Source organism: Penicillium oxalicum, chromosome IV (genome assembly GCF_001723175.1).
Source record: "Penicillium oxalicum strain HP7-1 chromosome IV, whole genome shotgun sequence".
Lineage (NCBI taxonomy): Eukaryota > Fungi > Ascomycota > Eurotiomycetes > Eurotiales > Aspergillaceae > Penicillium > Penicillium oxalicum.
The window spans coordinates 2,397,235-2,421,714 of NC_064653.1; the positions used below are offsets into that span (position 1 = coordinate 2,397,235).

Below are 24,480 nucleotides of genomic sequence, written 5' to 3' on the forward strand. Positions count from 1 at the left end.
GAAAAAAGAAATTATCAATTCATTCGGGAGAACGTCATTTAGTGAGTAAAATTCAAAGTACACCAGACGAACAGGGCTGGGTTGAGATGATCCCGGTGTATTTAATAGAAAAAGGTGGGCGGAAGTACGGGTCGAACCCACGACTACGAGAAAAAACAAGTTGGAATATCTTTGCAAATCGAGCGGAAAATTGTTAATCTGTCATGGATAACCTAGTGGGAGGCCTACCGCCAAGTCAGTGACTTTGCTTCGGTCATGTGCCAGCGGGCTCGTGTGCCCGGTACGAACCTTGGGGTCGCCGCTACACTCGTGCGAGTAATCCACGACGCTGTGGGGCGCTAAGTAATGGAAGTGAACCTTGAGGGAAGCAATTCTGCAGAGACACTTCCACCCTGGGGTGGCGTCGCCGGAAGACACCGACCCGTTACAGGGAAATTGGCTGCTTGGTAGGACAACCGTTGCTTTTTTCTTTTCTTTTCTTTTCCCTTCTTCTATTTGTCTACGACCCAGCCCTACTTACCTATATGAATGCGTACTCGTACTTCCAATATCCATGATTTTGTTTCTTTTACTCAACCAGCTCGTTAAACTACCATCTTGACGACTTGATTAACCATAATTTCAAAAGCCTGAAAGGTTGAGGATGTCTATTTGACTTATTTGGACTTTTCATGCCAAGTATCTGATATTCTGCTAGTTGGCAGCTTCTCAGGCTGGGCAGAGTGTTTGTTGGTGCCCATCTTAGTGGCACTCGCGTTGGGCACTTTGTTAGCCGGTCGCTTCCTGGTTAAGACCTGATCATCCGTTGACATGGTTGCCTTTTTACTCCCCAAGAGCCATCACTCGCTCTCAACATGAGCATCCAATGCGATCGATACTTCTTTTGCTTTCACATGACCATCTCCCTGCACACTTAAGCCCCAACAACTCCAGGATGGAATCCCGGAGCCTAGAGCCTAGATTTCGACTTGGCTGCAATAAACCGTGAGATGAGGGTACTGCAGAAGACAACACAATTACTTCGTACCTTCAAGTTCGGCTTTTTTCGCCTTGAATCGAGCCGCCGGGGCTCCGCTGGCCAGTCTTTCCGCAAGAGCATCGGTCGCATTGTACACAGCTAGAATGCGCTCACTCCGGAGAGGTAGGTTCTGCAGTCTCTTGGCCTCTATCATACTGATACCGTCATTCGTCTCGAGTTGTGCCTCGAGAAATTCAATGACCGACTGGTGGAATCCCTCAACTGGGAATAATCGGTTCACCAAGCCCCAGCTCTCCATCTCCTGGGCTGTCAGCTTACGGCCGAACATGAGAAAGTCGTTGGCTCGGTGAATTCCCATGTGGCGTGCGAGGTTGGTGGCCGATCCGGCTTCGGGAACCAGGGCCAGTGAGCTGAAGGGGACTTGGAGGTAGGCGTTCTCTGAAGCGAGAATGATGTCGGCAATGCCTTGGAACCAGGCCGCGCCGCCACCGACACCGGGACCGTTCATAGCCAGGACAAAGACCTTTTGGTGATCGATGAGGGCTTTCATCAATTCCATCACTGGGAGGTGGGAAGTGGACAGCAGGTCAGCTTGCTGCTTCCAGATACAGAGGGCCAGAGAAAGCTGTGATCATACTCGGTGTGAATCGCTCCAGATGGAGAATCTTCAGTTGAGTTTTTGTGAGCTCGCTGTGGTCATCATCCAGCGGTCGTGAACCTGATAGATAATCGTCGGCTGTAAGTATCTGTTTGAGAGGAGAACAAGGAGACCAAATACTTTCTTGCCCCAAGGAAGCCTCATGAAGACATACCGCGAACATCCGCTCCAGCTGAGAAGAATCGCCCTTCTCCCGTCAAAACGGTGAATACCGTCTCTGGATTTTCATCGAGCTCTTTCACGGCGTGCAGGGTATCGACAAGCAGATTGCCGCCGAACGAGTTTAAGGATTTCGGTCGATTGAACTACAATTAGTGTCAGTCACGGTCGTACATTTGGAAAGAGAGCTTCGTGCGTAATTGTGGGGATAAGTCCGCAGACCTTGATGATTCCAATCTGCCCCTTCACCTCCACCTTTACATCGGTGTACTGGTAACCCTGCATGATGGATTTTTAACAGTCAAAAGAGAGAAAAGACTTCAATCTACAAAGGTCACGAACATTGGCAATTTATCCATAAAGATAATCCTTCTACAGTTGAAGATCAAGTCCCCCTTTCCGGCAAATCATGGCGTGCACTGGCCGACCCCGCTCCGCTTGCGTGGGCCGCAATACTCTGCCGAGGTCGATCGTCAACTCTTCAACCCGAATGATGGAGTCCTTGCTTGCCGCTATTTAAATGATCAAGGACTCATGTCCGATCCATCAATCGGATGAATCGGGTCCAGTCCGAGTATCTGCATGCGGGCTCATCTTTGCGTTTTATGCAAAACGGAAAGGGCACTCCTTCTGCGTACGGTTATTATCCGAGAATGCAAAGTGATTTATGCATGAAATTAAACATTCCTTGAGGTATTGAGTCTCCGCTTATGAACCACATTCGCCGATGGTGAGATTTAAGGAGAAAGAGTTAAATTCGTTGAAAGGAGGACTCAAAAATCTGAAGGATATGACACGACAGCTAGCTCAGATTGAGTGGAGAGACACATGAGAAAGAAGTCAACTGTGGGATTTGGAAAGCTTCATCGAGGCCTGTTCAAAAAAAACGATGAGTATTCACCTCACTACCAACACAGACATCTACGATCTCACATACCAAGAATAGCTGCATACATGCCTAGTCCACTCATGGCAAGGGCTGCCAAAAGGTAGACTATATGCCACGTGTTGATGGCCACTTGCAAGGGCCCACCGGTGAAGAAACCTCGAATCCAACGCGCAGAAGTCGCATCTCTTCTGGTGACTTGACCTGTGACAGGATCGAATCCCTCTCCATCGGCCTCGCGAATGGCATTTCGTTGAATGTCGTGAAACAATGCAAACAAAGGGGGAAAGGCATATGTCAAACTCACCAGCATCGAGGCAGCGACCACACTAACAAATCCAAAATAGTCAGGAATGGCAGCGGCAATGATAAAGGCAACGATCCACCAGAGTGGTACAAGGACGGCGTATATGATTTTCCCGCGATGAGTGGTGATCGGAGGCGCCTTGAAGATATCGAGCAGCACATTATTGTAGAAGACTTTGATGCCAATGTTCCCGTAGAGGCCCCCGGAGATCAACGCGGCGAGCAACGACACAATATTGCCGGCCGTCTGCCAGGTATAGATACTCACACCCTGGTAGCTTGGATTGTAGCTATACTGGCCTTGAAAGTGGTACACCAAACAGCCGGATGTGAGATAGATGGCATAGATGAAGAACTGTGCGCCCCACATGGCTTTGATAAAGTCGCGAGGTCGTTTCATTTCGGCGAGAAACTCCACGAATAATTGGGCGCCTGCGTATGCGGTCACCCCCGACAGCATGCCGTTGATGGCACCGACCAGTCTCCCAGTAGGTATCGAGTTGTAGTGAATGATCGGGGGATACCGACCTTTGCGATCGGGCTTGATCGTCGAAGGATCGACTGCACTTCCCGCTGAACCGAGGGTAGAAATAGGGTAATTTGGCGGAGATTGGGCCATCACAGCAACTGTCATCACCACGACGAAGAGATTCATCCATACCGCGAGATTGGCGAACCAGCCGTAGTTTCTCAGAGTGCGAACCTGGGTGATCACGAAGCCCGCGCACGCAAAGATCGCAGGACACACGGCGTAACAGAGACGAAAGCGAGATATTTGGGAGATGTTCTGCCCAAAGAGCATCACTACTTGTCCAAGTATCAACAGCAAAGATATTCCCTGGCAGATATTGGTGATGTAGCGGCCATAACGGCCGATTGTTCGAAAGCCGAGATCGCCATAGTTCCGGACTGGGAATTGAAGGCTGTCGACGCCCAGGAAGACCCGCCAGATCAAGTACCCAGAATATCCAGCCATGATCCCGAAGACCGTGTAGAACGCGATTCCTGCCAGTGAAGCCAATATCAGTCATCTGAGCGTAGAATGACGGGAACCCGGACAGTCAAACTTACCTGGTCCCCAGCCAAGAGTGCCCATCGTGAAGCCTGTCCCGTACGGGCCCAGGATGTCGGTCGTGATTAAGAAAAAGCCTCAACAGAGATCCTGTTAGTCTCCGTCTCTGCACTTGTACGTTTTTCACATATCACTCACATGCTCCCCAGGAAGCCGACCTGAGAGCGCGGCTCGCAGTGGCCCATTCCTCATCGCTGATCATCACTCTTCGCTCGGCATGGGTGAAATCAATCTCGGTCAGATGAGTGCGAATATGAGAGTGTTCATCCTCCGGCCCGCGACTCCTGGTAAAAATATGTCGAAGATCGAATGTGGGTGAAGGAAGCGCTGACTCTTCTTCTCGGGTCTTTTCTGCATAATAGTGATACTCCTCGAAAGTGACGCTTGGATCGTAAGGCGGGCGAGCCTGGGGCTTGATAGGGCTGCTGACCGTGAGGTCTTGACTCGGAACACGAACGTTTGGATCTGGATGTTTCTCCATGTTGGAAAGTAAATTGCAAAAAAGAGATCAGTCCCAATACTAAAGGGAGGATAGTTGCAGTTGTAGTGCCCGTCTAGATGGAATTGATAAATGGTCGAGAGGTGCGAGTCAAGCAGCTGGGAACCTGTGCGACACTGACCCTAGAAGCAGCTTACACCCGCAAGCAAATTTGAAGTCGTTGAGTTAGTAGTTCGTCACTGGTAAAAGATAGGGACACTTCGGGGTGACCCGATAGTACGACGCTTCATTAAAACGATGGATGTAAGTAAACAAAAAGGGTGACCCCTTGCAGGCGAAGACAAGTGACAACGACCACCATGAAGAAAATCGCCTCACCTCAGGCAGATGTAGGCAAGGAAGCACAGTTTCTAGATTACAAACATCCGGATCAAACAAGAGCGCCGTTATCAGATTTTCGTTAGCATCCAGTATCATTTCCCCACAACGTCAGTGAAATTCGCCTACTTATAGTAGAGCCCCAGTAGAAGAAGCTGGGGGCGGGTTTACTTGGAAACTGTGAGGATCTGAAAATGGAAACCAACCATAGAACTTTACCTGCTCATGACCCCATGCTACAGTCACTGCGAGCTCTGTGAGACCCGAACTAAGTAAAACACGATAGTACTGCGTCACACGAGCTGAGCACTAAGATCCACAGGCTCGCTGACGTTGGTTTGATTCCTGTGCTGGTCAGCCTCAAACTGTCTATAAGCACAGACCGATCGTGATGTCTATGTTAACTCCTGACAGGAACTCCAGCCAGTTGGCAATGGACTAGAGCGATTGATTTACACTCATGGTTCTGTGAAATTTTGAGATTGTAGTATCGATAGCGGAGTCTACTCCCTCAACGTCTCCAATGAAGCGAAATGCTCAAGTTGGTTGGGTTCTCACCGGGCTTAACTAAACAATTTTTACATCTTATTCAATATCAATATCGACTTGGTCCATCTCATTTGATTGACTTGTGACCTGGACCCAGAGAATACAAAGTACACTCTCTCTGACTGTATCTGCGTCTTGGAACTTGTAAGAGCGAGCACAAAAGCTCCGATGTACTTCAATATGCTCACTTTGCCTGATTGGGACTGTGGCCTCAGACTAATACCAAAAATCTTCGGCCTAACCATCAAAGATTCGCGGTATTCATGACATGACTCGTCTCGGCAAATTCATTGCCATATTCATAAAAGCCACTCCCATTCTTGACCCCGAGACGACCACTCTCAATCATCGTTTGGAGGTAAATCCTTGGCTCGGATGGGATCCCTACGCGGGAGTCTGCGTAGTGGTTCTCAATATCCAACACCACATCGAGGCCCACCACGTCCATTTGCTCGCAGGGCCCTTTGGGGGTCTTTAAAACGTCCTTGAAAATCGCATCGACCTCTCTCGGTGTGCAGACGCCCTCAGACAGGACCAGTAGAGTCTCACGCTTGATAGCGGCCCAAATTCTGGAAGGACAAAAGTTCAGCCACTGCACCTAGTATCGTAGATTGCTGTTGCTCAAGATCGCCGAGAGTACGACAAGTGGGTGGTCTGCTTACCGGTTGTAGATGTACCCAATGGAGTCTTTTTTTACGTGAAACGGAGAGAAACCATGATCTCTGCTTTGCTCAATCAATAATGAAATTGCGCTGGGATCGGTGTCTCGGTGACCCATAATCTCGATTGCTATGATCGGAGTTAGTGTCCAAAACACTGCCAAGGGGATGCTGGAGAATCGGTACCGGATGTCTCGGGCGGCCAGTCTGCAGGATCTGGGTTAGCAATCTGTTCATCCCAAGCCCATAGGCACTGTGCAAGAGTCTTACAGCAATGCGCACTCAGTGTCCTGTTTCTGTGCTTCAGTTCCAAGCCATCAATAATTTCTGAGATCCCATAACTGCTTGAGTTGGAGGCGATGATGGTATGCGCGGGTGCCCAGTGATCCAGCTGAGCAATGACTTTCTGCTTCAAGGCCCAGTTTTCAGGCACACACTGAATCAAGACAAATTGTTAACAAGCCGGGATATGGAATTTTTCTTATCAATTGACTATTGCGCACGGGTAGAGAAAATTACCTCTACCACCAACCAAGCGTCCTGGAGAATCGTTTCGAGAGCATCCGGTTGGGCTACCTTCACCTCGCCCCAATTGAACTCCTGATCCAGTGCAGCGCTCCGCAACTGCTTCACGTATTTCAAGCCGTCTTCTAATTGCTGTTTCTGGAGATCGACCAGACAGACCGCACCGCCGCGTCGTGACCACTTTCAATTGTTAGTGCTATGCTCTTGGCCTGTGCAACCTAGGACAATCACTCACCATGAACGCCAGACGTCGACCTTGAGTGCCTGCTCCGATGATGACAACGGAGCCATCAGAGCCAGCGGGACTCTGAGAGACGCTCATTTTCCAAAATCTTTCTCTCTTTCTTTCTTTTTTCTCTTTCAAATTCTAACAACGCAGGCGTGGCTGTTTTTGTACTTCAGACAAGGCGATTCGCCGAGTAAATCTTAGGATCTGAAATTCTTTGAAACGAGAAAATTCGCTCAGCAGAGATTTGCGATTTGATATTTTTGAATTGGTTACTGATATACCCGGGACTTGCATTGCAGGACTTGATATACTTCCATGAGATAGTATTCCGGAGCCGAAAGTGAGTCGCTGATGGTATCCCCGCAGAACGAGTCGATCGGCTCTGAGCCGACATGTCCCCACATTTCTGCAGATTGAGTGATATGAATGGCCTTTTCCTTGATGCAGTGTCCCCATCGGATCCGAGATGAAGTGGTCTGGTTGAGTGGTTGCTGTGTAACATGGAAGGTCGGGTCATGTCGCGAGGTATTGTTCATCCATCATCAAACAGCGAACTGATCTGAAAGCGATTGAGAAACAACCTGATGCCTATGAATATTGTATCTGAATTGCAGAGCCCCAAGAGATGGCGGGACCCTTCGAGTCTCACCAATTATCAAGTTGACCCGCTGGAGGGTTCCTATGTATGTGCGCTGGTAATCCGTCCCGTTTTGCGAAGAGAGAGAGAGAGAGAGAGAGAGAGAGAGAGAGAGAGAGCGCTGACCGTAGTGACATCAACACCACCGAATACCTCGAGAAGTAACCTGTTAATCGATCTATCCAGCGCAAAGACATATTCATTTTTGATATTCAGCGATATGTAGTTTATCAGGCCCCGTCACCAGGATGTCTGAGGTGGGCAATGCGACCGAGCACACTGTGCTTTCCATTCGGGTCAAACTCATAGGTATCAAGCTACCCCGGATTGACCGTTTCAGATTCCCGGATTTAGTTCAACGATGCGTCGAGAATTTGAAATCAGGCATTGCCATTCGCAGAATCATTGCTTGGACTGAGAACGTGGCAGCCAGCTTTGTCCTCAGCACGCGCGAACAGACTTTCAGCGTCGTAAAGTTTGCGCCATTTCGGTTAGACTGCGGGGATGGAGCTCTCAGCCCAGAGGCCATTTGATCTCCCAACTTCCCACCAGAGATCTGAATCTCGCCCCTGTCGAACAAGCCTGGAGTGAAACACTCGTTCACGATGAACAGTAATCGTGTCCATCGGCGGAAACAGTTCTCGAGCTGTGACGCTTGCCGCAAGTCTCGCGTCGCCTGCGATGCGCTGCGAAAACGCTCCGTACATGGAGCGTCCAGCCTCGCAACTTGTACCCGCTGTGCGGCTCGGAACCGACAGTGCAGCTTTGAGGTATGGATCGTTGCGCCGAGGACGACGACATCCAGAGATCTCAAGGCAGATCAGATCTGCCAGGGAGAATTACTGACTCTTCGCATGTCTAGTGGATGAAGAAAGTGGTCTCCAGGGCCGACGGGTCAAGTCCTTCCTCTGATCGCTGGAATTCCCTCCTGTCTCCCCCTCCATCTTATGGTCGAGGCCAAGAGGATTCTTTCCATCTTTCTCCACAATTTCATGACTTGGGCGCGGAATCGTCTCAGCACGGGTAAATTGACTCCAATCACGATCTCTCCGTGTGGCTCCATGTATTGACTCTTGTGTATCTATCCAGCGTGGACGGTAGTCCCGCGCAGGCTGATCATGGAACACCGACACCCTCGGCCCGATCTTCGTTAACCAGTTTAGAAGTGACGGACTGGTTGCGATCGATGTATGAAGATGTCTTTGAACAAGTCTTCGGTTCGTGGCTTGGAAATTATAGCTGTCCTTTCTCGTGAGTCATGGTGTTGGTATGCTACCGCGCAGCGGATCGGGTCGTGAATGCTGATTTGCGGTCAGTTTCGGCGAAAATGGTCATCTAGAGGGTGGGACGAGTGACAACCCGAGGTTTTCCATCTCAGTCAGCATTTCTTCTCTTTGCCGACAGTTTGATCAGTTGATGAGGGACCTGGAAAAACAAAGCTCTACGGGATCGCGAGCGCAGCCCCCCACACAAGCCGACTTGGTAAAGGAATGGCAGATCGAAACCACCCTCAATCAGGCTATCCAGACCTTTTCCGCCCGGTGGCTGCCCCTGACCTTCGAGTTCGATGCCGAAAAGCAGGCACAGACGCCTCTCATTCAGAGTCTCTGGCGGGAATTACGGCAGAACCTCCCAAGATCCATGAATAGACCATGCTATCGATCGATGCTGAGTCTGTATCTATTTGCCATGGTCCCCGTCCCCGTCGGCATACCGGAGGACGAGGAAGAAAATGGGGTGCCTGCGCAAGTGTGCGTCCACGCTGCCTTGCAACAGGTGCAGTTTTTGCGTGCACGTCAAAGGAGTCTCGAATTCAATGGATCCAAAGTCTCATTGCTGTCGGATCAAGCGACGCCCATCTCGACACCAGAGCAAATACGCTCCGAGTTCATTCACATCGAAAGCATGATATACTGGGCTGCTATGACATTCGACACTTCCTCGGCTCTGACGTTCAATACCAAATCCATTCTTTCATCCGGGCTCCTGGGTTGGGAAGCCGAATCCTCCTGGCGAATGGTCCAGACTTGCACGAACATCTTTCACGAACAATCTGAGCGGTGGCGCACCAATGGAGTTTTGGTGACCGAAGAGACTGCCAATCAAATCATTGGCGCAGCTCATGCATGGAAACTGCGCGTGTGGAAGATGGGCACCATCTTGAAGGAAGCTCTTCGAGAGGGACATGGTGAGGATGCTGTTTACCATGCGTACAGCTCCGCAGCGGAAGCGATCAGACAATTCAATGTCACCTATCGCCCCTTGTTGGCGGCATGTGAGCGGCGTCTTCAGTTTTTGTCGCAACACACAAAATTGCGTTGGTGTGAGTAGTCTTCATCTTCCTATCTGGCTTTGAGAAACAAGACTGGGTGCTGATTGTCCTCTTCTTTGCAACAGATGAGCTGATGGTACACCATCACTTGAGCATACTCATCATGATCGATGCGATTGAAATTGCGTCAAGAGAGGACATTCTCGAAAAGATGAGTGTGACAAAGTCGGACGCACAAGGGAGTCTGCTGAATTGTCTACAGTTTGGCTTGAGTAACCATTTTACTATTCCCACCCGGCAGGGCTCAGATTACAGTGTTGGGCCATTCCCGCTAGTTGCGATTGACCCTTATCCTCACCACCTGCTTGCCGGTGTGCAACTCTTGTGGAAAGGCATTGAGAGGGACTTTGACGATGGCCAAATAGACCAGACGACATGCGAAAACCTGCAGTCGATTCTGCTACAAACCCTTGAGCTTCTGCCCCAAACATCCAAATCAGTTCGCAAAGGTACCGAACAGGCTCGGCTGGCATTTCTTCGGCGAGGAGTCCCGTCTTCAGGCTCGTCGATCTGATGTTGATGATGCACGTTTTTTTTTTCTCTCTTCATGTTTCGATACCCATTCGTTCTGAAATCGTACTTGCATGTCAGGTAGTGAAGTTAATAAAGCAGTTTTGAGTAATTCACGCGTGGTTTGGGGAACCAGTCAAGAGCCTCAATCTGCAGGTTACCCGCGGGGATCAACTCATGGTCGATCACATCGCTTGATTGAGGATAGCAGGAGGCCTTTGGATATTCAGCTTTCCAAAACGAACTTTCTCAATATTGTAAACATGATGATAGCACCGACTTCCACATTGCACGTGGTCAGATTTACATGCACGTGGTGATCAGCATTACTTGAACTTAATTGCCGACGGGTATTTAGTTCGGGAAATTGCAACCCCCATTCAATGCACCTTCAGTGATGTGCCTCGTTAGCCGCATGACCAGCAATCGACATCGGTTTTCTTCGGCGCATATTGGCGGATAAATAAGTCGTCTTTCACCAGGGGATGATGCTCGTCCAAACGAGCGACTTGAAAGCTCGCTCCCCGCGGGATGTCCCTCGTTCACTGTCTTAAAGGTTGACTTGAACTTGTTTATTTCAAATACCCCCTAATCTGCGAGTCAACTACCTATTCTTGCTCATTCACTGTTGTTAGGAGAGAGTCGTCAGCATGAACGACCTACGGCCCTCAACGCCCTTATCGCATATACTTCCTCCGCTCGTGCTGGGCGGGGCTGGCTTCAGTCATCAAGTGTACCGGAATCCAAACGCCACGCAGGTTCTCAAAGTTCTCAAACGAGCCTTTGAACTGGGACTTTGCGCTATTGATACATCGGCATATTACCATCCTTCAGAAATTTTACTGGGAGAGGCCTTGTCGCATCCTGAGATTGAGGCTCAGTACCCTCGCGACAAGTACCTCTTGATGACCAAAGTTGGCCGAATAACCGCCACGAAATTTGACTACTCCCCGGCATGGGTCCGAAGATCAGTTTTGCGTTCACTGCAACGACTTCGCACAAAGTATCTAGACGTCGTGTTTTGTCATGATATCGAATTTGTCCCGGAACAAGAGGTGATGGAGGCGATCGGTACATTGTTGGAGATGGCACGCGAGGGCCTCATCAAATATATCGGTGTTTCCGGCTATCGAATCGATTTACTTGTCAGGGTTGCAAGGCGGGTTCAAAACGAGTTCGGCAGGCCCCTGGACATCGTTCAGAATTGGGCTCAAATGACACTGCAAAACGACCGACTCGCACGGGAAGGACTGGCTGCCTTTCAAAAAGCCGGAGTCTCCTGCGTCTGCAATGCCAGTCCACTGGCTATTGGTCTGCTGCGAGCCAATGAAGTCCCTGTTGGCGACTTGGGAGATTTCCATCCGGCACCGCTTGGACTCAGAATCGCAGTTAAGAAAGCCGCCGACTATCTGCATCAAGTCGGAGAGTCCATGGCGGAACTGGCTCTTCGTCATTCTATACGCCGTGGTCAATCATTTTCAAGTCCTGATTTCCGCATCACCACCATCATGGGCATCACTTCTGTGGCCGAAGTGGATGAGAATCTTCGCGCGGCTCAACAGGTACTTCAGGTATCGAGCGGGCCGCGCTGGCTATGGAACCATGAATCGACAGGACCTGGAGATCGCGAGATACGTCGGGCCAAAGACGATCAGCTGTTGTGTCGTGAAGTGCATCGTATATTGGGAGAGTGGCTGGATTATTGCTTCCCCAGCCCTGGCGATGACTGGGATGTGGCCACGAAGAAACCTATTCTTGCGAATTTGTGAGGGTCATAATGGATGCTAATAATTCCAGTCGGTTGCAGACAGGCAAGCGACAGGCTCGTCATGAATTCATGTACGCAATGACACAGACTAAACCGGGAATCTCCAAATTGATAGGTTGCTGGGTCAGCCATTTTACAATAGAGTGATTTTCTTCCGCGGCCAAGGAGGCGCATTTCGGGCTGTTGTAAAGGTCGAACAGAAGTTCAAAAAAGGTGGATGATCTGACGCTCCTCCAAATCACTCATGGCTATTCCACGCACACCATTGACCCAAAGAAGTATTCATATTGTCCCAGTTTCGAGACTCCACCAATTCGAGATTCTGAAACGTCAAGGACGCGATCGTTCCGGCTCATTTCAGCCGATGAACGGTTCCACAGCCAAGAGTTTTAGGCTAATTACCAGTGGCCAGTTGGCAGTTGCTGCAGAACCACCGCACTCTCCACATTTTCAGCCCTCCCCGCAATTTCTTTCTCCGCATTCGACAGGCGCCGTTTGATCGCCCCCTTGTCAACTCTCATCATGAAGGCCACTGTCGGCCACAAGGGCCAGCCAAGAGTCCTCAGAGCTTGCGACTCATGCACGCATTCAAAGCAGAGGTGCGACGGGCAGCAGCCATGGTATGACTGTGATCCTCTGGATAGCAAAGCCGAGAGTTTGCGCTGATCATTCTCCGTTCAGCCGTCGTTGTGCAGGTTCGTGCATGATAGTTAAAACCCCGAGGTGAGACCACGCGTCTTCATGATTGAGTCTAATTGCTCGACTGGATACGCAGAACGCAAAGAGGACTGCAAATTCACCAAGGCAGTACGGAAGCGTGGTCGTCGACCACGAAACAGTCTCAGTCAAATCCATGAATCCGCTGGAACGACAAGGGAGAGCATGCAATCTCCTCACACCCAGTCCGCAAGTCCCCAAGGCACAATCTTCTCAAGCGGTGCATCGACGCAGGAGGGGCTTTCTGCAGGGTTGCCGTTGGATCGTCGACCTTATGGTGTTGACACAAGCGCAACTGAAACCCAGCGTTTCCTGACAAGCCCTTCCGATGCGGAAAAAATGACAAGGCACAGCCAAGTCTTTCTGAATCAAGAAAACGTGATGAATGGGCGATTTCAAACACCGGCAAGCAATGTAAGCCTTGAACCTCTCCACAATGCAATTTCCCCGACCCAGGTAGGCATTCTTCCGTCTGGATTTTGCCTCGGCATCGAGACTGCTTCCATTTTGTCTTGCTGACTCCCAAGTAGCTTTCCCTAGATCATCGCGGATCGCTACCAAGCATTCATCAGGCCGTGTTTGATAACATGCCAGGAGCAGCCGCAGACCACTTCTCATTGAGGCCACCCTACCGTTGCCTTGAATCGATTCTTCCTCGGCTGGGTGGGATTCTTCTCGCCGAAGAGGCATCGGAAATGTTGGAGATTTTCTTCAATGAGAAGCACAACTCTATGTTCAAGTCGACCTCCCCTTACTTGCTGGCTCATGTATTGCACCCATCGTCAGTCCTTCATCCTACAGATCCTCGACCCACATCGCCTGCTCTCATTTCAGTCATCCTCTTCTGTGTCGCGCAGACTGCCGACATGCGAATTTTTGATACACCTGGCGCGCGAGAACGCACGAGCGTGGACTTGTATCGTCTTTCAATGGACTTGCTCCAATCGGAGGACCCAGACAACTACTTTCGAACATCGGGTAAGTACATTGCATTGAAATCAACACCAACCTGGATCTTCTTTGCTCACCAGCGCCAGATGGCTGGCAATTTCACCCACATCCTAGCAGCGGCCCACCAAGCAACTCGCACTCGGCACCAGATCGACAAAGCAGCGGCAAAGCGTTACTTCCACGCCAACTGGGATCCACAGACACCATCCTGGCGGTAGCGATATTGACCGTGGTCATCTCCGGGGGCCATTATAAAGCCGACTCGCTCAAGTGGCGTGACAAGCTGATCCGGCTCGTCCGCGCAAGCGGACTGAACATGGAAGACCAAGATATCGATCTCGGCCCTGTATTTTGCGGGCTATACAACGGTGATGCCACGTTTCGACGGTGGATGGTCGCCAAGGAGGAGCGCAGGCGACTCTTCTGGCTTATCTATTGTCTCGACCGACATTTGGCTCTCTCTTTCAACATGCGAATAAGCATTGCCGAGGGTACCTTTTGCGTCCGCACACCCCTACCTGAGAAATTATGGCAGACTCTCGACACGGCCGATTTAAATAGCATCCCTACGAATGAACTGGGCCCACCATCTCAGATTTCAGGGACTGGGTTCTTTGAGTATTTTCTGCCTCTGGCGCGGGTGCTGGGACATATTATCGATCTGCATCATTTCAAGGCCCACCCTACGATCGGGCACTTCATTCCGCATGAAGCCATCCATCGCATCGAGACCATGATCGCCCAGCGGGAACAGGAGGTCGCTGATTTGGAAAATCAGACAGACACGAGCTTGCCGAATGATGTCGCTGCACGGCCGTTTCCTCGGTCGTCGGACGGGGGAGTTGCCCCCGGTGTCGAGACCTTTGGCTCTCCCTCCGCAAGCATGACGAAAGATTCAAAGGTCCAGCTCGTCAAGATATACAGTACTTATCTCCTGCACGTCTTTTACATTCTCCTTCACGGCAAGTGGGATCCTATCTCCATGATTGAGGATCGCGATGACTGGATTACCTCGGAAAGTTTCGTGACCTGCGCTTCGCATGCCCTGAGCGCATCTGCAGTCGTTTCGCAGATTCTCACCATTGATCCCGAAATGACGTTCATGCCTTATTTGTTCGGGATATACCTGTTGCAAGGGAGTTTCATCCTCCTTCTCTTTGTGGATCGTATGCCGGAACTCGGGCCAAATCGGTCGGTGGAAGAGGTCTGCGAGACGATTATTCGCGCCCATGAAGTGAGCGTGGTCACCCTTGATACGACGTTTCAGGTAAGTGTATATGGAGCACTATGGTTCAGTATCTATTGTGTCGAGTGGAAGCGACAGAGAGCTAATCCGTTAATTAGAAAAACTTTCGCAAGGTGTTTCGGTCCATGCTGTACGACGCCCAGCAGGCTGGACCACATTCTTGGGATGAGCATAAGGCGCGTCGGAGAGAACTACTGTCTTTATATCGATGGACACCGCTGGCCCAAGGGCTTGCATATTAACTTTTCCTTCTCTTTTTTGCTTTATAATATACCCCCCACAATGTCCCAAGTCACTGGAACAACAACTCATATGATACCCAACCTTGAACAATCAAATCATCTGATGTGCAACAATCTGTTTGAGCGTTACGAAGTAAATTGTACGCTTTTCTTGATTCAACAGGAATGAATCACATGCAACTCATATTCACTGGGAGAGAGAAAGGAGAGAAAGAGACTGTAGCCAATCCAATTACCGCGTCAAAAAAAAGAAAAAAAAGAAGAAAAAAAAGAAAAAAAAAACCACAATCGACAAAATGGGTATCTCGAATTTGCACCTGAATCCTACTTCATCGCTACCTGCTACACACGAATTACTTACTGAGGGCCCGACGGCAACTCAGGGATTGAATGCTTGGAGTGGATGTTTTCTTGGGGACCTTCCAGCGTGACGGGCAGTTCGGCCACATACTTTTGGCCTTGATGAACACCCAGCGCATCTACAACCCTGTTCGTTAGTCACCGAAATCACCAAACTTCCGAGCCCCCCTGATCTTTCTAACCCCCTCCTGGTAGACAGTGGACATACCTGGCGATGGTAGCGGATGATAAAAATCAGCCGGTAACTCTGCAATGTAGGCTGGCCTACTGTCTGAACCCGGCTGTGGGGATGCATATGATCTTCCAGACGGTGAGTAGGGCGGCCGCGGATGAACAGAGCCTGTCGGCGACCGAGGCACCTGGTACGAGGTCACTGAACTCATCAGCGAAGATCTTCGCGAGGACAGCAGCGAGTCCGACCGTGCGACCGTGGACCGATCGGCCGGATTGATCGTCTTTAGCCTTCCATCTTCGACCACCCCCTGCAAGACTCCGGCATCCAGCAGCTCGGCCTTTTTGATCAACCGATCCACCAGCACCTTAGAAGCCGCTTTGAGTTGGCTCTTGACAAACGAAACCAGGGTGATGTTGCAGTGAATTTCGATATCTTCCTGAAGATATGGCCCGGTCTCGGGCGCGCGTTCATGTCGAAACTCGGTGAATTTGTTGGGCTCGCCGGGTTGAAACCCCGCCAGACGCCACTGGCTTTTGATCTCGATGCCCAGGGGCACAAAGGTGTGTGTTTGCAAACCCCACTCGGTGTTATGGAAACAGCCGTTGAAGCTGATCTTGCCGGAGCCAATTTTGCCCAGACCGGGGAGATACTGGACCCGCTCGATGATCTCGTACCAGGAGAAGTAGAATTCGTCGGCGGCAGCGTCGCGGGGCGCGGCGATGGGATGGTAGGAGAGGACCAGTGGGTTGAGAGTGATGATCTCGCCGTGACTGTGCAGAATGTCCAGGGCCAGTTGGCGGGGCACGCATGCAGGGATCGGCGTGATGATGGTGTACTTTTCTTTTTTGCGCAACATGACGGGTAATCTGGACGCTGGACTCGGCACTCGGCTCGTGGCAGAGAGCATGTGTCTCTTTCAGCTCAGTTTGAGTGCTGTTCCAGAGCAATCTTGAATCTTCTACCCTGTCCGATCTTGTAGCCAGTCCGGGTGGATTCAATATGGTCTAGAAGGGGCAGGGAGAGCCACGGTCGCAGGTGTCAAGGAAAGACGGCCGTGTGAAGACTCGGCGGCTGAGCGAGCAACAGGTCGGTAGGAAATATTCCTCCGTGGAAACCCAAAACCTAAAAAAAGAAATAAACTTCTCGCCGTGGGGCAGCACCAGCTGCTTGCACCACAAAACGCCGATGCGCAGGAGCAGGATTCTGTCAGAAAGAGGCCTAGAGCGACGGAACGTAGACAAATGTTGGAGATGCCGTCCACTTGTAGGTGCCACCAAGGAAGCGGTCACGGTGGGTGTCCAAGCGTGATAAAACTATCACTGACAAGAGGATGTGTGGTGCGCCGTGTGACTGTTCACCGTGCCCAACTGGCAGCTAATGGACAAGTCCATCGACTCACACCTCATCTATCCTGCTCACATGGCGCAGCAGGCAGAACTCGATTTCGACCCCTCATACAAGTAACCACCCGGCTTGTGCGGCTCTTGGCACCTGGCGTGCCTATCAAGACAATATCTGGGTGACTGTGAGTGGGCTAACCCTGCGGAGTCAGTGCGGATGGACTCGATGAGGTATCCATGCAGAAATGGGCGACTGCCAGCCTGCCAACCAGCTATGTGGTTCCTTGATGAGAGGGTGTGACTTAGACGAAGCGATCCAGACCGAAGTATACTAGTTCTGCGGCGGCGATTGCAGAGAGAGAGAGAGAGAGAGAAGAGAGAGAGAGAGAGAGAGAGAGAGAGAGAGAGAGAGAAGAGAGAGAGGAGAGAGAGAGAGAGAAGAGCCAAAAAATGACAAAAAAAAAAGAGAGCACAGATCACGTCGACATGGATTCATGGGCTGTCATATATGGCCGTATGCCCCGTGGTTGGTGGACAGCAGAGTCCACTGGGTCAGTAGATACTGGGAACAGTGCGAAGTAGTAGTGGTATTCGCAAACCTCCACGAGGACGAAGAGGCGCTACTCCTACTACATACGTCAACAGAGGAGAGACGAGGAAAACCAGCCAGCCGGGAGTATGAAGGCGCTCGTGGGTCGACCTCAATCCCTTCAGATTCAAAAGACAACCAGCCCGGTGTACTACACCGCAGAGTCTTCCACATCACGAGCGCTGCTTATATTGGTGTGCGTAGTTACGTATTACGGGTGGGGTGTCTGTATCGGATTGTAGAATGATTTCAGTGCAAGGAAATCCCAGTAAAGGCAATCCTCCCCCTTCAACTGACTGCCTGGAGGACAGAATGGTGATCAAGGAGCTCGAATCCATGATGCTTATCACCAAGCCTGCCGCAGCGAACGACAAGGGTCTCGGTCGAGGAAGAGTTGCAACCCTTGCAGGAAAGAAGACGTCCATCTACCCAGAGGCAGCGGCGAATACACAGACTAGGGTGGATCTTTTTCACGTAGCCTCATGAATTGGCACCCCATCCGGTAGTGAACCTCCAATCCTGTCCGACCTCGCTGATCCCACGAGCCAGTCCGACCAGGTTGTCGACAAAGCCACCCTCACCTCTGGCGACCCGCTGGCGCCGCTCTAGTTCAGCATCAGTCTCTCGGGGTCGGAAATTGATCAATTGCTCCGTGGTCATCCCCTGTACGCGCTCAGCGTCCAGCCTTGTCAACAGGTTGCTGTCGCCGGATCGACGAGTCCAGGCCGCCTGCTTGACGGCGGGCGCCCACCACTCGGCCAAGGCGGATTCGTTGCGGTTCTGTGCGTAACAATTGACGAGTCCGTTGCCAACCTGAGGATCCAGACTCGCGTTCCAGCGGGTGGACGCAACCTCGTATCGTTTCTCCATGAGCCAGATGATCGGCCACGTGATGATCCACAATTGAAGGAGAACCACCATCCACCAGACGAATCGATTCATTCGAAGCCGATTGATCCAATGGGGAGAGTAGATCGTGACGGTCTTGTGTGCGGGAGAAAACCACTGTTGAATCGTGCCACGGTAATTCAACTCGCGAATGTGTGAATCGAGGATGTTGCGCATGATCATATTGTCAAACCCTCTCAGCTCGCGATGGATAGTGAACCTAGAACACCGCGAGAGAAGAAATCATGTCAGTAAGCATTCCCTGCCTTAATTGTCATTCGCCGAACCCCAAGCCTGTAGGGACGGAGAGGCCAGTGACGTACGATTTTACGGGTGATGGGTCGAGGCAGTATCGCTCGCACCAGACCTTGAGAGTGTCACTGAGGCTGGGCTCGGTGATAACGGGTTGTTCGGATTGCTCAGCTTGCTCATCAAGGTCGTGGCCTGCCTCGATGTCCGGCCCCAGGAGCGTGGCATCGCTATCCGTAGGCCGATCACAGCCTCGACGAGTCTTGGGCGGTTTGTAGGTGTGCGACCGCATAATTCCACCGCGGAATGCAAGGGCCCCATCGTTGTCTTTTATCATGTTTACCTCCATCCAATTGAGAGATATCGGGTGCCCTTCCCATCCTGTCAACATGGTCTCCGCCAGGTCCAGCCGGAACTCAAAGTCGATCACAGTGTTCGTCTTCTTTTCCTTGCCATCGTGGGAGGAGTCGGTGTGCGAGCCCCGAATCAGCAGCATGGGCCGCACCGGCAGTTTTAATTGCCGCCGCATAAGATGGAAGAGCTCATCTGCATTGGTCGACAGTTCTGGCGCCAGGCTCACCACGCGAGCATCGTGCGAGTGAACTCCCCTTGACCCCGGAATTGCATAGGCGGAGTCAATGATGCGAAGGGGTCGGAACGGCACACTGGCTCGAGAGGAAACAATTCCGGGGACCGGTCCAGACGTAAGGTCGGAGTCGAGATCAGGTTCGTCGGTATACGGAGGGGGCAGGTCATCCTCATCGGCGATAGAATGCAGTGAGTGCGACGAGGCGGCGTCGGCGCGGTCGTCGCTGTTCAGGCGGCCCATGATAGATCCACCCACTCAGGGGAATGTACCGTCAAACAGCAGATGGTGTTCTTTCCAAGGGAGGGGGGTTTCACAAATACAAAGATACTCTCCACACAGTGAACCCTTCGCAAGATCATGCAGAGACAAAGAAGAATATTTTCATAACAACGATTTAGGCGGCCGCTGCGGCTCTAGGCTGATAGGCAACTCCGCACGCCGGAGGTCCAGTTGCTCCACCCATCCGCTGGTCTATTTTTATGTGGCAGCTGACTGACTCGACTCAGCCCACTGCCACGCCTTCGCACGATTCGTTCGACTGACTCGAGTTGGCCATCAGACGACCTTCCATACTTTTTGGTCCAATTCCCCCCCCCTTTTTTTTTTCTAAGAGAGGACGAAACATAGAATTTTTCATCCCACGTTCAACTTTGACGCACGTTCAGTATTCGGTGGATTGTTGGCAGCATCACAGATCATCACAGATTATTGGCGGTTGGACTTTATACGGCCATGTGTATCTTCAGCGGCAATCGGTGCTTTCCTCTGCATTCCAGTCCTTCGACCCAGGCTCGCATTTCCCAGGTTCCCATCCGTGAATCAAGCAGTGCTAGATCAGCGTGACGGGCTTTGGCGACGAGGGAAGACAGTGGAGTTTCAGACTCAGGCACATGTCCAGGGTTGAGGTTGAGCTGCCTCCCCAAGGGCAGCTCTCAGTGTACCTTCGCAACTTAAATACGCTCAATCAAATCACAAGCCTTATACTCATGAAAGCAGGAGGGACGTCTTCCAATTGCGAAAGATTTATTCTCTGAACCTGGGGTGGATTGACAATCCTCCAAGCACGGTCCTAAGTCGCTTCCTCGTACTGGCATGCCTGTGGCCCGCAGACAGGCTAACTTATCTCACGGTGCAAGGCGTCATGTCCCAAGACATTACATACAACATTATCGAGCGTGACGCAGGCGCTCTGTTTGACGGTCTAAGGCAGGTGGTCCCTGATGCCATTTTCCGCTGACTGAAGAGGAAAGAGGAAGGGCACTTTCGGGGTCATTCCACATTTGGAAAGCACTTTCCTTCTTGGGCCCTTCCAACAAAATCTCTCAAGTTGTTTCAAACCGAACGCATCAGTCTTTGCCATGGTGTTGAGTATATCCCCAAGTGAGCCCATCTCGCTGATACCACATTCCTTCCTCCAGGCCAAGGATTTCACTGCGCAAAGGAAAATACTCGATCTTTCTCCCCAACCTTCGACTCCATGGCTTTCTGGGTTGACTGGGCTCTTTGGGAGAAGCTGAGCTTTGTAGGTCCTCAACATGGTGTGAAACCCTTTGAAATACTAATGATGACCACTTCAGGCGCTAGCACTCTTGATTGTACTAAGCCCTTTCTGAAGAAGGTTTCTCGCCAGGAGACTCACCTTGTCACAGGTTATGGTTTTTGTCTATGCGTTCTGCGTCTTGGCCTTTAACACATGGAAGATTCGCCGCTACACCGACGCCGAGCTTCGTCAAAAAGATAAAGAGGCGGAGCTTCATCCGATTCTTTCAAATGATATTGTCCCGTTTGGTGCCAAAGCCCTGGAGCGGCGAGTCTACGTGGAAGGTATCTGGGTCTCCCCTCTCTCTACTCCCCTTTTAAGTACCCTACCGTCAGAGACACCGAGCATAAGCCCACTGAGCCCATCGCCGGAGAGATTCTCGCCGAGATCACCGACTCCGGCATCTTCAGTTGCTCCCGAGGAAGTGAAAGAGCCCCAGGCAGTAGCAGAATCGATTGCGCCCACTGACGACTCTTTCGAGCGAGAATCTCTCACAGTCCATCCCTCCAGGGGTGGAATTGGTTTGGATGAAGCCAGCGAAAGATCTGTTTCATTTCCTGAAACCAAGCAAACAACAATACTTCCTGGCCAGGCTTGCGATGATATACCCCAATACGAGCAGCACGACGCAAAGCGTGTCAGTTTCCATACCCGTGTTCGGCATGCGGGCTCAGTGTCTGAGGCCGATCTTGCGGATAGTACACTGGCAGATATCACAAACTCCCTCGACCCAAGCAAAGAAGCGGACGCCCCACCACAGAATGAGAAAAGCCGATTGTCGCGCATCTCGAGTACGTGATTCTGGCTTTTGATCGAGACCAAGAATCCTTCTAACGGTGACAGGAGTCCTTCGGAAGCGATCTTCAGAGGAATTTCGACGAAAGATGAGTGCCCTGTTCAACGAGCAGTTTCGTATGGATGGTCCAGCCGACCAGCTGCAAATTGATCCACCTTTCCGGCACTCTCGTAGTCGGAAGAGACGAAAATCGACCATCACGCAATCTCATTCTCTGAACCTCTAAGTGACCGCGTACTGGATACGACCAGGCTTTCAGTTATTGTTCGCAACCTGCTGGTCTTACTCTTTGGGTTCCTTTTGTGAACATCCACTCGCTGACTTGTCTCTGGTGGAAGGCCATGACTCCCGTTGACTAGGTGCGCGCCAAGGAACCGGAAACTTCTTTGGCTGTTGGCCGGGTTGTGAAGTATAAACTCCATTGTGATGTGCATACGGAGCGTACGACGGCAAAACGGCGTACGTTGGTCAGGCGTTAGATGGTCTTCAGTTGTGCATATTCTTAATTCGTAGTTTTAACGTCACTTCATGCACCATGGCATTGCGCAAGTCGAGTTCACCAGTTCCTCTCAAGTCACTACAAACTTTCACCATTAGTCTGCGCAATGGCCCAGTTGTAACTCGATGACTCCAAGGTTCACTCTGCAGTTGTTGCGAGTAAAATGTCTTGGGAAATTTCCGTCCCCAACGGATTCACTTTGCATTGTCTGCCCTCGGGATGTCAGACTCGCAGCGAAGGGTTTAAAAGACAGGCAATTCCAATATGCGACGACTGTGGGTATGAATATGCACTGAGTTTTCGGCCATACTACGTATTACCAGACTGCCTCGAGTGCACACCCTCGAGATTGAGCCAACTTTGTCAGCTCCACAGTCAAGTTCGAGATGGCGATGTGGACCAATCCGACTCATCGGGAGTCTCCACCAAACGCACTGCTGCCTTGTGCCTTCCGATCGATATCAGACCACGTGACTGCGCGACAGTCTCGACGCGTCGCCCACGAAGGCGAATGTCGATTGTGGTTTGGTAGCCCCGTATTCGCCACAAACAGGACGAGGATTTCAAAGAACCGGAAGCCTGTGACTCACTGGATATCACCTTGGGCGTCTTGCCAAACTCATTTTGCCCCGTCAGGCTTCCACTGCCCCTACTTCACTCCTGACCTCAGCGCGTTGCGGTCATCTTAGCGCATCTCATTAGGAACCATTCCAGCACCGTGCGCATTTCGGGGTGCCATCTCAGAAGACTGATCTTTCTATTTAAGCAAAAAGAAGAGAGAAAAAAGGATGACAACCGATCAGGAAGTGCAGCCCGAGTACGAGGATGGCGGTTCGACCGGTCCTGGAGCCCCAACCCCGCTATCAGCGCTGGAGGTGAGCATATCCGAGGGCAACGTGTGAGGGGAAACACAGGCTGAATTTTTGCGACAGGGTATGGCTGGGTTGACTGCTCGCGACATCAAGTTGTTCGTGGATGCTGGGTATCATACTGTTGAACGAGTTGCCTTCACGTATGTGACGAGTCTAGACACTTCCTCTATTGCCGCTACCACGACGGTGAAAACAACCAATCGTCTGTGGTTCATCTCCAGCTGATGCAAATGTCACATCCCTAGGCCAAAGCGCCAGCTTGAACAGATCAAGGGAATTTCGGAGCAAAAAGCCAGTAAAATCCTGGCTGAGGGTAAGTTGGGAGCTGCATATTCCCCGAAGTCTCAATCGTTCAAATCTGTCAGACTAACTCGATCCTCTTTTGTCCCGGAAAGCAAACAAAATTGTTCCTCTGGGATTTACCACGGCCACCGAAATGCACGCACGACGCAGTGAACTGATCTCCATCACGACTGGCTCTAAGCAACTCGATACGCTTCTTGGGGGTGGTATCGAAACGGGCTCAATCACGGAGATCTTCGGAGAATTCAGAACGGGAAAAAGTCAGATTTGCCACACACTTGCCGTGACCTGTCAGCTGCCATTCGACATGGGCGGCGGCGAGGGCAAGTGTCTTTACATCGATACGGAGGGAACTTTCCGGCCGGTTCGACTTCTTGCTGTTGCGCAACGATACGGCCTGGTTGGAGAAGAAGTCCTTGACAATGTCGCATATGCGCGCGCGTACAACTCCGATCATCAACTGCAGTTACTCAACCAGGCCTCTCAAATGATGTGTGAGACGCGCTTCTCGCTCTTGATTGTGGATTCGGCCACGTCGCTGTATCGAACAGACTTCAATGGTCGTGGTGAGCTTGCATCGCGGCAGACTCATCTTGCAAAGTTCTTACGCACACTTCAATATCTGGCGGATGAGTTTGGTATTGCAGTCGTCATCACCAATCAAGTCGTGGCTCAAGTCGACGGTGGGCCCAGTGCTATGTTCAATCCTGATCCGAAGAAGCCTATTGGCGGTAATATCATTGCCCACGCCAGCACAACGCGACTGAGTTTGAAGAAGGGTCGAGGAGAAACTCGAATTTGCAAGATCTATGATAGTCCATGCCTTCCTGAAAGTGATTGTCTCTTCGCTATCAATGAGGATGGCATTGGCGATCCGAGCGAGAAAGACCTGGAGAAAGATTAAGACTCCATGTGTGATTTATTCTCAGCATTGTTACGAATTTAGTGACCTAATGAGCCGTTACGGATTGACCTGTACTCTACCTCAGTATTTTTTTTTCCTGCCCTGTGGATCAAGTTGGTCAAAGTTCATAGTTT

At 51.0% G+C, this 24,480-nt stretch overlaps 10 protein-coding genes across 10 annotated transcripts; 5 read left to right on the forward strand and 5 right to left on the reverse strand.

Moving 5' to 3' along the window:
• Positions 1-1,016: 1,016 nt before the first annotated feature.
• POX_d05618 (uncharacterized protein) lies at positions 1,017-2,081 on the reverse strand (the record flags this gene model as incomplete). The annotated part of the gene is made up of 4 exons (XM_050114459.1): positions 1,017-1,540; positions 1,617-1,697; positions 1,792-1,942; positions 2,019-2,081. The coding sequence occupies 4 exons, from the start codon at positions 2,079-2,081 to the stop codon at positions 1,017-1,019; spliced, it is 819 nt and encodes a 272-aa protein (XP_049969410.1).
• Positions 2,082-2,598: 517 nt separating this feature from the next.
• On the reverse strand, positions 2,599-4,541 carry POX_d05619 (uncharacterized protein; the record flags this gene model as incomplete). The annotated part of the gene is made up of 4 exons (XM_050114460.1): positions 2,599-2,669; positions 2,734-3,993; positions 4,060-4,137; positions 4,199-4,541. The coding sequence occupies 4 exons, from the start codon at positions 4,539-4,541 to the stop codon at positions 2,599-2,601; spliced, it is 1,752 nt and encodes a 583-aa protein (XP_049969411.1).
• A 1,129-nt stretch (positions 4,542-5,670) lies between these two features.
• POX_d05620 (uncharacterized protein) lies at positions 5,671-6,932 on the reverse strand (the record flags this gene model as incomplete). The annotated part of the gene is made up of 5 exons (XM_050114461.1): positions 5,671-5,995; positions 6,089-6,215; positions 6,272-6,521; positions 6,605-6,790; positions 6,846-6,932. The coding sequence occupies 5 exons, from the start codon at positions 6,930-6,932 to the stop codon at positions 5,671-5,673; spliced, it is 975 nt and encodes a 324-aa protein (XP_049969412.1).
• A 1,149-nt stretch (positions 6,933-8,081) lies between these two features.
• POX_d05621 (uncharacterized protein) lies at positions 8,082-10,322 on the forward strand (the record flags this gene model as incomplete). The annotated part of the gene is made up of 5 exons (XM_050114462.1): positions 8,082-8,246; positions 8,339-8,499; positions 8,566-8,727; positions 8,793-9,751; positions 9,808-10,322. 5 exons carry the CDS (start codon positions 8,082-8,084, stop codon positions 10,320-10,322), a joined length of 1,962 nt encoding a protein of 653 aa, XP_049969413.1.
• A 646-nt stretch (positions 10,323-10,968) lies between these two features.
• Positions 10,969-12,087, forward strand: POX_d05622 (uncharacterized protein; the record flags this gene model as incomplete). The annotated part of the gene is made up of 1 exon (XM_050114463.1): positions 10,969-12,087. One exon carries the CDS (start codon positions 10,969-10,971, stop codon positions 12,085-12,087), a length of 1,119 nt encoding a protein of 372 aa, XP_049969414.1.
• Positions 12,088-12,608: 521 nt separating this feature from the next.
• POX_d05623 (uncharacterized protein) lies at positions 12,609-15,242 on the forward strand (the record flags this gene model as incomplete). Its single annotated transcript, XM_050114464.1, has 6 exons — positions 12,609-12,706; positions 12,768-12,781; positions 12,862-13,217; positions 13,334-13,781; positions 13,835-15,021; positions 15,099-15,242. The coding sequence occupies 6 exons, from the start codon at positions 12,609-12,611 to the stop codon at positions 15,240-15,242; spliced, it is 2,247 nt and encodes a 748-aa protein (XP_049969415.1).
• Positions 15,243-15,599: 357 nt separating this feature from the next.
• On the reverse strand, positions 15,600-16,633 carry POX_d05624 (uncharacterized protein; the record flags this gene model as incomplete). Its single annotated transcript, XM_050114465.1, has 2 exons — positions 15,600-15,721; positions 15,811-16,633. The coding sequence occupies 2 exons, from the start codon at positions 16,631-16,633 to the stop codon at positions 15,600-15,602; spliced, it is 945 nt and encodes a 314-aa protein (XP_049969416.1).
• Positions 16,634-18,186: 1,553 nt separating this feature from the next.
• POX_d05625 (uncharacterized protein) lies at positions 18,187-19,672 on the reverse strand (the record flags this gene model as incomplete). Its single annotated transcript, XM_050114466.1, has 2 exons — positions 18,187-18,814; positions 18,918-19,672. 2 exons carry the CDS (start codon positions 19,670-19,672, stop codon positions 18,187-18,189), a joined length of 1,383 nt encoding a protein of 460 aa, XP_049969417.1.
• A 1,237-nt stretch (positions 19,673-20,909) lies between these two features.
• Positions 20,910-21,994, forward strand: POX_d05626 (uncharacterized protein; the record flags this gene model as incomplete). The annotated part of the gene is made up of 4 exons (XM_050114467.1): positions 20,910-20,954; positions 21,010-21,027; positions 21,082-21,763; positions 21,816-21,994. 4 exons carry the CDS (start codon positions 20,910-20,912, stop codon positions 21,992-21,994), a joined length of 924 nt encoding a protein of 307 aa, XP_049969418.1.
• A 1,061-nt stretch (positions 21,995-23,055) lies between these two features.
• On the forward strand, positions 23,056-24,346 carry POX_d05627 (DNA repair protein rhp51; the record flags this gene model as incomplete). The annotated part of the gene is made up of 4 exons (XM_050114468.1): positions 23,056-23,142; positions 23,200-23,279; positions 23,385-23,452; positions 23,535-24,346. 4 exons carry the CDS (start codon positions 23,056-23,058, stop codon positions 24,344-24,346), a joined length of 1,047 nt encoding a protein of 348 aa, XP_049969419.1.
• Between the last annotated feature and the right edge of the window lie 134 nt (positions 24,347-24,480).